The 12,804-nt window shown below is 37.6% G+C and overlaps 3 protein-coding genes across 12 annotated transcripts; 1 reads left to right on the forward strand and 2 right to left on the reverse strand.

Moving 5' to 3' along the window:
• The first annotated feature begins 189 nt into the window (after window positions 1–189).
• LOC119991873 (translation factor GUF1 homolog, chloroplastic-like) lies at window positions 190–3,735 on the forward strand. 9 transcript variants are annotated; one of them, XR_005466279.1, is made up of 9 exons: window positions 190–398; window positions 554–645; window positions 845–929; window positions 1,443–1,499; window positions 1,651–1,755; window positions 1,854–2,022; window positions 2,121–2,178; window positions 2,414–2,511; window positions 2,901–3,735. XR_005466279.1 is itself a non-coding variant. In XM_038838378.1 (7 exons), the coding sequence occupies exons 1-6, from the start codon at window positions 195–197 to the stop codon at window positions 2,136–2,138; spliced, it is 561 nt and encodes a 186-aa protein (XP_038694306.1). In that variant the 5' UTR covers window positions 190–194; the 3' UTR covers window positions 2,139–2,178; window positions 2,414–2,892. The 9 variants fall into 9 exon arrangements, 2 of the variants coding, with proteins under 2 accessions (XP_038694306.1, XP_038694307.1); XR_005466284.1 differs by lacking the exon at window positions 2,901–3,735 and having other exon boundaries at window positions 1,586–1,755; window positions 2,414–2,892; XR_005466280.1 differs by lacking the exons at window positions 2,414–2,511; window positions 2,901–3,735 and adding an exon at window positions 2,295–2,385.
• On the reverse strand, window positions 3,464–8,313 carry LOC119991872 (ankyrin repeat domain-containing protein 2B-like). The gene is made up of 9 exons (XM_038838377.1): window positions 8,193–8,313; window positions 8,015–8,056; window positions 7,259–7,407; window positions 6,365–6,574; window positions 6,123–6,271; window positions 5,815–5,983; window positions 5,497–5,589; window positions 3,880–4,019; window positions 3,464–3,792 (listed from the first exon to the last, which is right to left on the reverse strand). The coding sequence occupies exons 2-9, from the start codon at window positions 8,046–8,048 to the stop codon at window positions 3,693–3,695; spliced, it is 1,044 nt and encodes a 347-aa protein (XP_038694305.1). The 5' UTR covers window positions 8,049–8,056; window positions 8,193–8,313; the 3' UTR covers window positions 3,464–3,692.
• A 772-nt stretch (window positions 8,314–9,085) lies between these two features.
• LOC119992168 lies at window positions 9,086–12,509 on the reverse strand. Of its 2 annotated transcripts, none has more exons than XM_038838833.1 (5): window positions 12,230–12,509; window positions 10,931–11,846; window positions 10,284–10,693; window positions 9,528–9,645; window positions 9,086–9,424 (listed from the first exon to the last, which is right to left on the reverse strand). In XM_038838833.1, the coding sequence occupies exons 2-4, from the start codon at window positions 11,719–11,721 to the stop codon at window positions 9,572–9,574; spliced, it is 1,275 nt and encodes a 424-aa protein (XP_038694761.1). In that variant the 5' UTR covers window positions 11,722–11,846; window positions 12,230–12,509; the 3' UTR covers window positions 9,086–9,424; window positions 9,528–9,571. The 2 variants fall into 2 exon arrangements, with proteins under 2 accessions (XP_038694761.1, XP_038694760.1); XM_038838832.1 differs by having other exon boundaries at window positions 9,121–9,424; window positions 9,576–9,645.
• Between the last annotated feature and the right edge of the window lie 295 nt (window positions 12,510–12,804).

A 12,804-nucleotide genomic window follows, 5' to 3' on the forward strand; every position in this document is an offset into this window, starting at 1 on the left:
TTACATCCGGCGGTGATTAAAAATAATTGGTAATAAACCCTTAAAAGATGTGGTGCGTCATCCGTAAGCCTAGGCCTAATGGGGTTTTGGGCTTGCAAGCACAGGGGCCCATTTTTTGTGGCACAAACGGCCACATAAGTAGATTTGAAAAAATCATAGAACCGCTAACCGACTCTGCCAATTGCCAAACCCCAATGTCCCTCAACAAAATAAACTCCAGTGCTTCAGAGTATCAGAAGAAGATCTCTCTCTCTAAGTTCCCTTCTTTCTCGACTCCCTCCCTCACTCAAACTCTCTTGCTTTTCCTCCTCCAGGCCTCCCGTCATTCCACCTGCGTTAGCGTCCCCATCTACGTCGCTGAATTTGCCTCCCGAGTCGGCCAGGGTCATCTGTTGAAGGTAATTTTTGATTCTTCGCTTTGTTAGGTTTTCGTTTTAGTATGGATTACGTGGTTTACTGTGCGTCACAATTTCCCGTTTCGAACATCAGAAATTTCTGCATAATAGCTCCCATTGATAATGGAAAATCAACTTTGGCCGATATATTGCTTCAGATGACGGGTACTGTGCATACCAGAGAGATGAAGAGCGGTTTCTTGATAACATGGATCTGGAGAGAGAAAGAGGCATCACTATCAAACTACAGGTCGCCTACTAAGTTTCTTTCTAATTTTTTATCGAGGAATCTTGTTAACTTTTTCAAACTATCTGCTGCGCCTTTCTTTCGTGACTTGCCTTGGCGAAATCAAAACTTTCTTCGATGCTGTTTGGATAGAATTTTTTTTCATTAAAAGGAAAAACCAAAAGAAAAAGAAGAGAAATCAACGTTTTCTTATTTGTGGCAGGCTGCTCGAATGCGCTACATGTTCCAGAGAACCTTATTGCCTGAATTTAATCGATACTCCTGGTCATTTGGACTTCTCCTATGAGGTATGTCAGTTTGGTGTTCGACTAGCTAGGTTTAGTAGACGCATCATCTTGTTCATGGTAATGATATTTGAGAATTCAAAGAATTAATTGATAAGAACATAACTTAGGGTTTAACCATTTTCTTGAACTTGATCAGTGTGAAGTGCCCTAGGAAATTAGAAGCAATTATGTAATCCTTTCTTGGCTTATGGAAAGATTCCTCTACTTACAACTTTTGGATTTACATACATAGAAAGCTGGATATTCTGGTGTTGGAGCATGTCAAGTGTAGTCTTAGATGTTAGAACTTCGTATGTTCTATAGGAGCCCCCCTAAGCAGTAGAGAGAAATGAGACAGTTCTATTGGAAAATGTATATTATTGATTGCCTTACAAGTTCCAATTACAATATTCCCCTGCTCATCTTAATCATAGTAAGCAAACAGGTGTGTGGCCCTAGTTTGTCTACCTGACATATTTTACTTGAAAATGAAAGATGGTGTAGTTAATTTTTTTGTTATCTATCTTTGTAAAGGTTTCCTGTTCTCTTGCGGCTTGTGAAGGTCCTCTTCTTGTTGTAGATGCTTCTCAGGTGAATATTCGTCTTCCCTCACTTTGCATTATTCTGATGGTTTCTCTTCTTCTTCTTTTTTCCAATTAACAAGCAATGCCTTTCAGGCTTGTGGCGATTCTAAATATGTCTTGATGCTTTACATGTGACACTTTGCTACTTTGGTACTAAGATTATGACTGAAGCTTGTGTATTAAGAAATCATTTTATTGGGATTGGAAGCACAGACATGGCTATTGTTTATTTGGGTCTGGAGAACAACCCAGAGATCATCCCTGTTAGTGGAACTTGACTAATATATATTTGACTTTTATGTTCTTTAAGGCGAGCATCGCTCAAATAGATGGTTATAATTTTGAATGCCATTGTTGATAGGATTCCGCCACCCCATAATACCACTGATATGCCTTTGAGGGTTTCGATATTCGATAGGTATGTGCTTGACTTCATCACTACAGGTTAACACATCATTTTATTGGGATTGGAAGCACAGACATTGGCTATTGTTTATTTGGGTCTGCAGAACAACCTAGAGATCATCCCTGTGAGTGGAACTTGACTAATATATATTTGACTTTTATGTTCTTTTAGGCGAGCATCACTCAAATAGATGGTTCTAATTTTGAATGCAATTGTTGATAGGATTCTGCCACCCCATAATACCACTGATATTGCCTTTGAGGGCTTCGATATTCGACAGGTATGTGCTTGACTTCATCATTACAGGTTAACACATCAATCATACTGAAACCCATTTAAAAGTTTGCATTTATCATTGTTTGTTAATCTATTTCCTCAATTTTGTTGTGTTCTTAGCAATCAAAGAAATTCGTAATCTTCTAGTTGCTCTTGTTTTACTGCCTCTGCATCTGTAGTTTTTCCCACAGGTATTGATATTTCAAATTTAATATGCTGTCCATTGAATCCTTGTGCAGTTATTATGATCCATATCGTGGTGTCATTGTATATTTCCAGCTCATTGATGGGAAAATTAAGAAAGGCGACAGGAATTAATTTGATGGCCGGTGAAAAAGTACTGTATTTTTCTTTCTCTTGCAGACTGCGTACATATAAATGTACCTTGGTTCCTCAGTCGTAGAGTCTGGAAATGTTCAAGGAAATGTAGTGAAAAACATCAATTTAGTTTAACCAACTCTTTTTTTTTTTTTTGCTTAAAATTGTATCTTTGAATCCTATGGGAGCCTTTGGATATTTTTTTTTACCTTTTACATTCTTTTGAAGAAAAATAACTGTGACGAATAGTGTTATGAAACAAAAGTTTTCTGATGAAGTTCTGGGCCAATATACATGATTTGGTTGTGATTTTTGTTCTTTTTATCCTAGCATTTTCTTTCATTTTATTTCGTGTATTTTGGATAAATTTTACAGTATCATGCTTTTTGATTAATTTTATTGAAACAGGAGGATTATGTTGCTGATGAAATTGGAGTTCTGTCTCTCAATCGAACGGAGGTGGAAGAATAGGTAAAATCATACTTCCTTGTGATTGTTGTTTTTTCTTAAATAAATAGAAGATTCAAATTCCATTATCTTCAACTTTTGGGATTTATGGTGTTCCTTGATTAGAAACTTGACATCTCCCTTAGAATAATAATGTTGCATGCGTTGGGCCTTCCCTTCCATAAAGGGCGCTCAGCCCACATGTGGGGAGAGTGTTGGTATTTAGGCATATCAACTTCAAGAAGTTTCTTGTTTTCCTATGTTATTGACGTAAACTATATAACGGGTGTACATCATTTTTTATTGGGCCGAATTTGCATTTAGTCGTCACTTTGTTTTGTTGGGCCCAGTTAGTTCTTAAAATCCATGTAAATATGTGGGTCCTAACAGAGCCTCTCACGAATTCTCTTTTGGGGCACTCGTGGTAAAATGTTCTAACATTGTGCGTGGGGCATATTGGGTCCGCTGTATTGACTATTGAGGAACATTTTTTTTTCATAAACCAGATAAATTAAGAATTAACAAATACAAACGAGAGATGGCATACATATGCATCCCACATAATAGAAGATTTATCTCCATAGTCAGATTTGCTTATGCCTCTATAAAATCTTAAAATGTAGCAATCAGACAGCAGTAATACAGGATAGTCGACAAGTGATAACATCCTCGTTTTGATTCAAAACAAATTGGTCACACTCACACTTCTACATGCCCAATATACTAGAGAGCCATGTGTGCATACCACCGGATCTACAGGAAGGCATCCTTCTCAAGTAACTTTACCACCTCATTCTGGTTGTTGAGCTTTGCAACCTCGATAGGAGTCTTGCCGTCCACGTTTTGAAGAGTGCTGCAATCAAAACAGGCACGAAAGAAAATGCATCAAAATGACAATATCACCTGAGTTTGTGGAGGGAGAAACACAAATCAGACTTACACAGCTGCACCATTCTCCAACAACAGTGCTACACAGTCCTTCCTGCCATAGCCAGCTGCGTAATGAAGCGCGGTGTTTTTGTTTTTATCTAAAGCATCCACTGTTGCTCCAGCCTCGAGAAGGATTTGGACACATTTCACCTGAAATATTAAAAAAAAAAAAAAAAAGAGCAGGGATTTTTCAGAAAATTTCTCACAACATACTGGAACCAAATTTCATGTTTCCATCAAACAAATAGGCGGATGGAACTGAAATGCTATACCGATTCCATGATAACATACCAAGGGGCAGGTAATCGAATAGGAAAAAAAAGGAGCCTCTTACAACTACCAAGTAACACACAACTGAAACTTTCAGCACAGCAGTTGTGAACTTTGAGAATACAAATTTCCTGGGCGATATATAGCATCGGGTATTTAAATCTATAATATTATTGTTAGTGTAAAAAAAAAGCAATGAAATACTTTGTTATGTTTTAAATCATTAAATGAGGACAAAATTACGCATATAAAGACATATTTTGTACTATCTCTAACTTGTGAACACACCCAAAAGCTACTTCACCTGAAAGGAGAAACTCACTAAATTGTCCAAGTTGTAACTAGGTAAACAACACATGCAAAAGTTTTTCCTATAGTAGGTAATGGGAAATGGAGACAAAATGGATAATCCTGCAGAACATTTCTGGCAATAAATAAGAGAATATCCTTTAATCTGCCTACAATCACTCATCCAAACCCTGAGTCCCAATGATTTCCCAATAAACAATGAGTCCCAAAGGTTCGTGCTAGCCTTCTTACAAGTATTTAAATAGCAAAAGTACCTTAAGAGCTTTAAACCCCAGAGCAGATGGGGCAAGCCAAAACTCCCAAGATAGTTGTTGAAGCGTGTAGCAAGTCTAATCTAGTGGTGCAGATTTAGTGACATCAGTTCAAAATTTCACATAGCACACACTCCTTTACCCAAGGTCCCAAAGGACCCAAACTCAAACACTAACGGAAATAGGAAATTCAAAACACTAGATTTGAAATTTTGAATTTAATGAGAACTTCAGAAGATAAAAAGAATTGTAGCATATCTTGATCCTTCCTACCCTGCAGTGCGTAGAGGTGGTTTCCATGGTTTAGAACTGTTAGCCCTACATTGCAACTAGCAACAAAACAACTTTAACACTACCTCAATGGTCATGCAAGGTAGGCTATCAAATAACATATTTCGAGAACCAATCGGGTAGATTTTTTAATTGTTCAATGGGGAAGGGGGTTGAATCCCTACAGCAAGGGGGGTGGTGAGGAGCTTGACCACTAGAACTAATTGTGCTTAGTGCTCTTCACAGTTGCAGAACTCACATATCCACAAAATAACTGAAATTGTATGTAAGCCATAAGATCTACAAATTGGTTTTAGGCCCATCATATTTCTTAAGTCACACTCAGTGCATGAGGCTACCATGATGCAGCAGGCAGGATAAGAAAAGGTATACATACGCCACCTTTCACCTTTCCCATGCATCACGTATCCATGATGGATGATGAACTTCTTAGTTTCAGGTTATAAACATTTCAACATCATTGAGTGCAATACCGGAAAGGAAGTCAGGTCTAGAACTTATCATACCTCACCGTATCCACATGCGAAATGCAAAGCCGTCCTTCCCTCTGAATCTTCTTCATCCTTGTCAGCGCCAGCAGCTAGCGCTGCTTTCAAACCCTAGTTGTGAATCAGAATTGAAAACCTTAATCTAAATGTAAGAAATTATGGATCAACACAGCCAAAATTAAATCCAAGACTTAACACCAAGTGCTCCAATTATAAGATAAGATTTGAATTAATCTAAAGGACCCCTAAAATAATAACCGTCTTTAGGTCTGCAAAAATGCTATAAAAAATAAAATGAGAAAAGAAAGAGTTCAAAAATTATACAGACACACACACCTCAATATCCCCAACACTTGCACAGCCATGAACAATCGACTCATCTTCATTTCCTGCTTCTTCTGCTTCATCAGCACCTGCATTTTCAAAAGAGGAGGCTGCATCTTCTGGAACTTCGAGACCCATTGCTGCTCCCAACTTCTGCAGAACATCCTTATCATTCCAGTACCTATGCAAAAAAAAAAAGAAAAAAAGAAATGTAACTTCTAAGTAAATGAAAGTTGGAAACTGAAAGAGCAAGCACATTACATCTCAATATATAGAACTCAAGCATAATTGTTAATGTCATAACATTTATTAATACCAACCTCATCATGGCAGCTGGACCACCAGTTTCTATCTCTTCTAAAATAGGCTTCAATGCGGCATCATCTTTGAGTCGGGCCATTCGTTCCTCCATCTGGTCTTTACCGGCTGGATTTGTCAAACTGTTAAGCATCTGAGACATTGATGGGTCCTGCGGAAATGTGAAACAAAAACTTCACTTTTTTCATAATCCATGAGCGCGCACACAAATCTTACTTCAACAATGGAAAGTGACTGTGTATACCTGCATTAACGCATTCCCAAGGCGCTCAGCCATTGTCATAAATTGAGGATTCTGCATAACCTGTTGCATGGTGGACATATACTCCTGTGGATCAATATCAGGAACACCACCATTTCCTGCATTTTGTACTGATTTCTGAAGCTGTTCTGCCATCTGGTTGAATGAAGGATCATTTGCTATCTGTTCAGCTAAGTCCTTAATGGAAGGGTCCTGGATATTGAGCCATAAAATATGAGACCTGAACCCAAAACTTAAAAAATAAAAGCTGCCGGAGGACCAAAAAAAGGTTGGGGGACAATAGGAGAGCAAAAGGAGATGAATCATCAGATATTCATGCAAATGGAAACTTGTACAAATAGATTCGAAACAGAATTCAAAATACATCCATGACGGACATTTTAGTCATCAACTTTTCCACCTAACTTAGCAGATGAGGTAAGAAAATATTTGATACGCCAGTTAAGAATCTCAGTGCGATTAATTTTCCATATAGTATGTATTTATGTAAACATGCCAAAAGAACACAGGGAAAGGGAGTGGGGAGAGGCAACATATATCCTACATCCCAGCTCATTAATTTGGTCATCTCAACACATCACCAAATTGATCCTTATCACAATTTACAACATCAAATATTTTGTCCATTAGTTGACTAATTTTTCGAAGAGAAAAATCAAATCGCATTTAAGGGCATTCAAGGGGATGCAATCCAAATACAGTCACAACAAAGGAAACCTATTATGTCAATAGTTGAGTCAACGGGACAAAATTCTCAGTCCATAACTTCATGCCCTAATTATAAAAAATTTCAAGACCAGTTTTGCATTCTATTTTAAAAATTCAACAGTCCTATTGTTAGTTCCCAAAATAAAAAGAAAATGGATAAGAGAATACATTTAAAAGCCCTGTCATGGCTGAGAAATCAAAAGGATTGGGAAGAAATCCAGCTCCCATCGAAGAGGCAGATCCTGTTTGTCCAGCCTGTGACGTAGCAGAGCCCATTTCTGAGGTACTCTTGCTCTCCTTTGGAACTGATTTCTCATCTAGAAGAGTAAGACAAATAAGCATAATTCAGACAACTTATGTCCCCACACAAAGTCAAAGCAAAATACACGAATCTGCACTTCTAAAGAAAACACAACATTAGAATCTATAAACATAACCAATATGCATCATTCAAAGCCATGGCTAGTGTACCGATTACCATGAAATCCAGATGATTCATAAGCAACTAAGTTAATTATCTATAGTTCCAACATAATCCACAGTGGCCAATAAACACTCCTAAAACGAGTATTATAGATGCAGTGAACTTTGCTTCGTCACATAACCACAAACAAAGACGATAATCACTGCAGTGGAAATTCAAATGCAGTAGTTGACTAATCAAGTCAAGAATCAGACGGAAAACAAAAGGCAACAAACATGAACAAATAGTGAAAACCGAACTGATCTGATTGGAATTGATATACCAAATCCACAAACAACACGCTAATCCAACGAAATAAAGCATTAACCACCAACGACGAATCATTTCACACAAATAACACGAACAGACACGCAAAGGACTGAAGGAGCAGATCTAACATAAAAAAAAATCCAACAAAAACACGGAGGAAATCGAGAAATAAATATCGATGTAATCATTACCAGCGGGAGCATCCTTGGTGGGATTGGAAGCCATTTGAGCAGCTGAGAAAAACAAAGAAAATCCAAAACTCGCGATTAGGCAAACAATAAGTTCATGAAAATTCAGCTACAAATTGAAATAAACAAAACGATAACGCAATTATATGCTAATTACAGGTATTAGAGAGTGAATTGAAACCTGAAGCTCGAAGAAGTGAAGTCACGGACGCACGGTACTCGTCTCTGGAAGATTAGATTCAAAACCCTAGTTGTAGTTTTCTTTGTATTTGTCCGCAAAGAAACAAAAGAAAATAAGGCTTGCGTGGGCCATATCAATCCTCATCTTCTCGTCTAAACGGATGGCTCAAGGCTCCTCTCAAACGACACTTCAGACCTTGACGTGTAACCGTAATTACAGAAATGCACTTAACGTAGTGGACTTGATTATGCTTTTGGGCTGGGTCTACAAGATGGGCCTCAATTTTTCTATGGGTAGATGGGCCTCAAGTGCTTCCTTTGTTGTTTCACTTGTTTGTTTCTTTCGTTTTTCTCATTCTCTCCCTGCTCCTAAGGGAAAAAATAAAATAAAATGCAAGGCACCAATTATGAATGGAATCTAATTATATATACTTGGGAATTTAAAAATTATTAAATTAAGTAAGATTATTATAAAAAGTATACTATTTTTATATGAATAATCTAGATATTGAATAGCTAATAGGTTTCTTTTTTATTCTTAAAAAAGGGATTAGTTAATAATTTAGTCAAAGCTCCCAATATTTATCATGAAAACATGCCACTGGTGTTTTTCATAGAAATTTTCATTGCGTATTATATGCCTCCATGAATACGACTGGTTAGAAAGGGGGCTACAGTTACTTACAATTATCTCCCAAAATCATGAATTTTACGGTTAAATCATGAATTTTTCACAAAATGACATAATAAGATTTTAAATTTTGTGGTTTAGGTTTTTTTTTCTTCTTCGAAATCTATTATATTTCAACATTATAAACATTCAAAATACTCAATAATACATATTTTAAATAATGATGAACCATGATTTTGAAGGAAATTATAACCAATTCTAACTAAAAAAATTGTAATCTATCATTACAAGAGCAGAATCCATTAAGTTACAACAATCTTATTCAAAAAAATTCATGCTAGTTTGTGCACATGAAATCTATTATTACAATAGCTGAATCTGTTTATGTTACTATAATCTTTTTTTTAAAAAAAATTCTCATGCTCCTAGTTTGTGTTTGTGACAAACAATAATCCATGTAAAGCTCCACCCAGCTTTCACCATGGCCTTCTACATCTACATAGTTTATGACATACAAACCATGGCGGAAGATGTTCTTTCACCCGTGCCGGAACTTGGGCCAAACTGAAATAACCCCTGGTCTGGGCTCATCAGATCGGTATCTGCAATATTATGTTAATGATCAGGAAATGCATATCATAGACTAATGTCAAGTCTGTTGATCCACTGAAATATATGAACAAATAGAGGAAGTTCAATAGCTACTCTTAAAGCAAGCCGAGAGAGATAAGGCCGGATGGCAGAATGCTTTACCCATTCTCGTTAAGGAAATTTCTAACCGCAGTTGGGAGTGCAGCCTCACCCCGACTATGGTTGCCTATACCTGCAAGTGTAAATATAAGAAATCAGTAAGCCAGTACGTTTAACTGATCCTCAATGGGTGGTCAGGTTATCAAAACAGTGACTGAAACAAAGTCAATCGGCGGCAATCACCAAATCCAGGAAATACATATCATTGTCATTGTAGAGACGACGTCAGAATTCTTACATGACAAAGCTCATAGTAATCAAATTACATTCAGAACTTAACAGATAGTTAGGTCACGAGCGTAAAAGCATTTGGGATATCTTAATTCCTTTTGCACTTAAAGGAAGCTCTTTGGTCTCTTAAAGAGCTTGTTTGGATGTTAAATGGATGGTATTGGTCCATTTCCTTTTGAATGGAGTTCGAATGCAGACACGTAGACCACAAATGAAGGAATCCAGAAATTTACAGTGAGAAAAGGAGCCACGGTGACAATCAATCAAACAAGAGTGGCTTGCGAAATTCAAAAGTAATATCAACTTAGATGTTTAAATGTTAAAACTGTTTGTTTGAGTCAATAGTGATGTTCTCCATTAATTTCCATTAACAATGAAAAACTTGCACTGTCTCGCATGCAGCTAAAATAAATGTAAATGCAGCAGATGAGACAGTAATATATCAAACAACAATATATGATTATTAATAGAGCAAATTACCTGTTATAACTTGTAAATATATCGGTCTCTTTCTAATTGTTGTATGTTGCTCACCCAAGGTCTCTGCAGCCATATATCTAAATGACTCGAGTGATGAAGCATGTTCAAAACTAGTCTTTGACTTGGCTCTATCCGGCAATACCAAACGATTAGTTGAGGTATGCATCTCAATTTTTTGCAGACGCTCTTTCAAAGCTTGAACAGCTTCTGTTGCATGGAGACCATGTAAGTCCAATTTCCACATATCATTTTGGCTATTTCTTATGCTTAAAATTTGCTTGGCCGCCTCCGCATTAAGTCGTTCAGCAGCGGACCATTTCTCTCGAGCCTTTGATGAGTGCTGTTGAGCAGCATCATGGTCACCTCTTATAAAAGCATTAGTGGCTGCTCTAGAATGTTGAGAAGCTGACCTATCTCCACAGAAGGAATAGGAAATCTCAGTGCATGTTGTTAAACACCATAAAAAATAAACTAAGTTTGTCATATCCATCTGAGGCAGTTAGTACAAAGAAAATCATGCCAAGACATATGCAGCATGAAAAGGAATTGAGGCTGGAGAAAGAATGCTAATTGCCTGCAATTTAACATAGGCATATCATATTCTAAGCAAATGCAGCCCAATAAAGTAACCTGAACCCTTGACATACCTCATCATTCTGAGCGCATCTTTCCGATGCCTCAAGTAAACATCATCCTCTTTCCACTCAGGCTCAACAGGTATATTATTCAAGTACCACTTAATGGATTCCAAAATATCGCCAGCAGCAGCAACATCAGACAGCCTCTCCCTGCCAGAAGCATCTACATAACCCAAATCTTCACAGTAGTTTCCAAGACCCTCAAGAATAGAACTCATATCAGCAAGGTCAACTGTCTCTCCAAAGAAAACTCTGTTATCTGTCTTTTTCGCAGATAAAACGTGATCAGAAGTAAATTGTTGCTTAGACTTATTTGTTTCCGCACTCTCTCCAGTCTTGGCGGTAGAAACCATTCCTTTCAGTAAAATTGAGGCCTTGTCAAAATCGTTATCCACCGCTGTCATAACATCACCAATCAAACTATCATCGGCCCACCCGTGAAGCTCTTTTAGCTTCTCAAACACTGCATCTTGACTCCTTTCCTCAACAGCCTCATTTCTTTGTCTGGCACTAGAATCACCAACTCCTGCTAACTTTTTGTCCTCTGTTAAAGTCGGAAGCTCAACAGATGGTAGCAACACTGAAGCGAAAGGTCTCACTGAAAAATCATTATTCTTCACTAAGTTTTTGCAGGGGCGGATAGGGCCTTGAGTGGTTGGCATGGGTGGGTATGGATCCTCAGCTACTTCAGGTCCAATATCTTGTTTCTGCCGCTGCTTATGATCAAATGCCGCCCATCCAGGCAACTTCTCCTTCGCCCGTGGATTCTTCGTTCCCAAGGGACCACCATAAACACTCATCTTGCTTAGTCAAATTTGAACCCCAGCCCACCCCACGAGATGCAATCACTTGATAGTTGATACCTTTAATGAGTGCACTAGGACCGATGAAACTGAAACTTTAATAAACCCAAAAAGAAAATTGCCTGCAATAGAACATAATCATTGAGATTTTTTTTCCATAATTCATAGTTTCATGCCACATATGAAGACACTAATGAAGAAGATGATGCGTGGTTGAGAGATTACTAAGACTTGCAATCAAGACACCTACTAGTTAAATTACGGCAATTGAAGCAGCAATCATAAGAACATATTCTTCCTTGAAGGATATACAAATTTTGCTTCTATAATCCACTCAAATATAAATGAAATCGAACATATATAAAAGGGGAAAAAGGCAAATCAGATTGATTGACAATACTTTTCAAAATTATCTCGAAATTTAATTTATTAGTAAACCTTAAGAATACTAATTCTTCAACAAAAAAACGTTGAACACGGATTGTCAGGGAAAAAAAAGGAATACCTTTTGTGTTGATTAAATAAGCGAGCGCGTCGTTTCAGCTATCATTTAGGAAGAAAACCAAACCAAGGCGTTAAGCGATCGAAAAGCTGAGATTGAGATATCAACGGAAACGCCGCAGCAAGATCAGATTGCTTTCCACAAACTCCAATAATGAATACAGAGGATGAAAGGACTCTGCATCTCATATCCATATATTTGATCTTACTCTTGCGTTGTTCTTCGTTCAAAGGGAGAGGATTTCAGAATTGTTTCTTCTTCTTCTTCCCTGAGGAGGAGAATGATTGGAATTTGGAATGGGAAGGTAAACGTAGGTCAAGGAAGGACAATATGCAATTACGATATGGTCCCTCGCCGACTTTTATCCTTAATTCTGCGGCATTCTATAATGGATGGGTGACATTGGAAATTAACGTTGGCAAATTTTCAACGCCAAAGTTGTGGAGACGCATTAGGTTTTGATACTCGAATCGACTCGAGAGTTTTGAATTCGATTTTCAAAAATAATATCTTTGTGATCACGTATTAGGCTTTGACCCAAAGTGCACCTGACAGGCCCCAAATCCGAAAATTTATTG

Source organism: Tripterygium wilfordii, chromosome 22 (genome assembly GCF_013401445.1).
Source record: "Tripterygium wilfordii isolate XIE 37 chromosome 22, ASM1340144v1, whole genome shotgun sequence".
Classification (NCBI taxonomy): Eukaryota; Viridiplantae; Streptophyta; class Magnoliopsida; order Celastrales; family Celastraceae; genus Tripterygium; species Tripterygium wilfordii.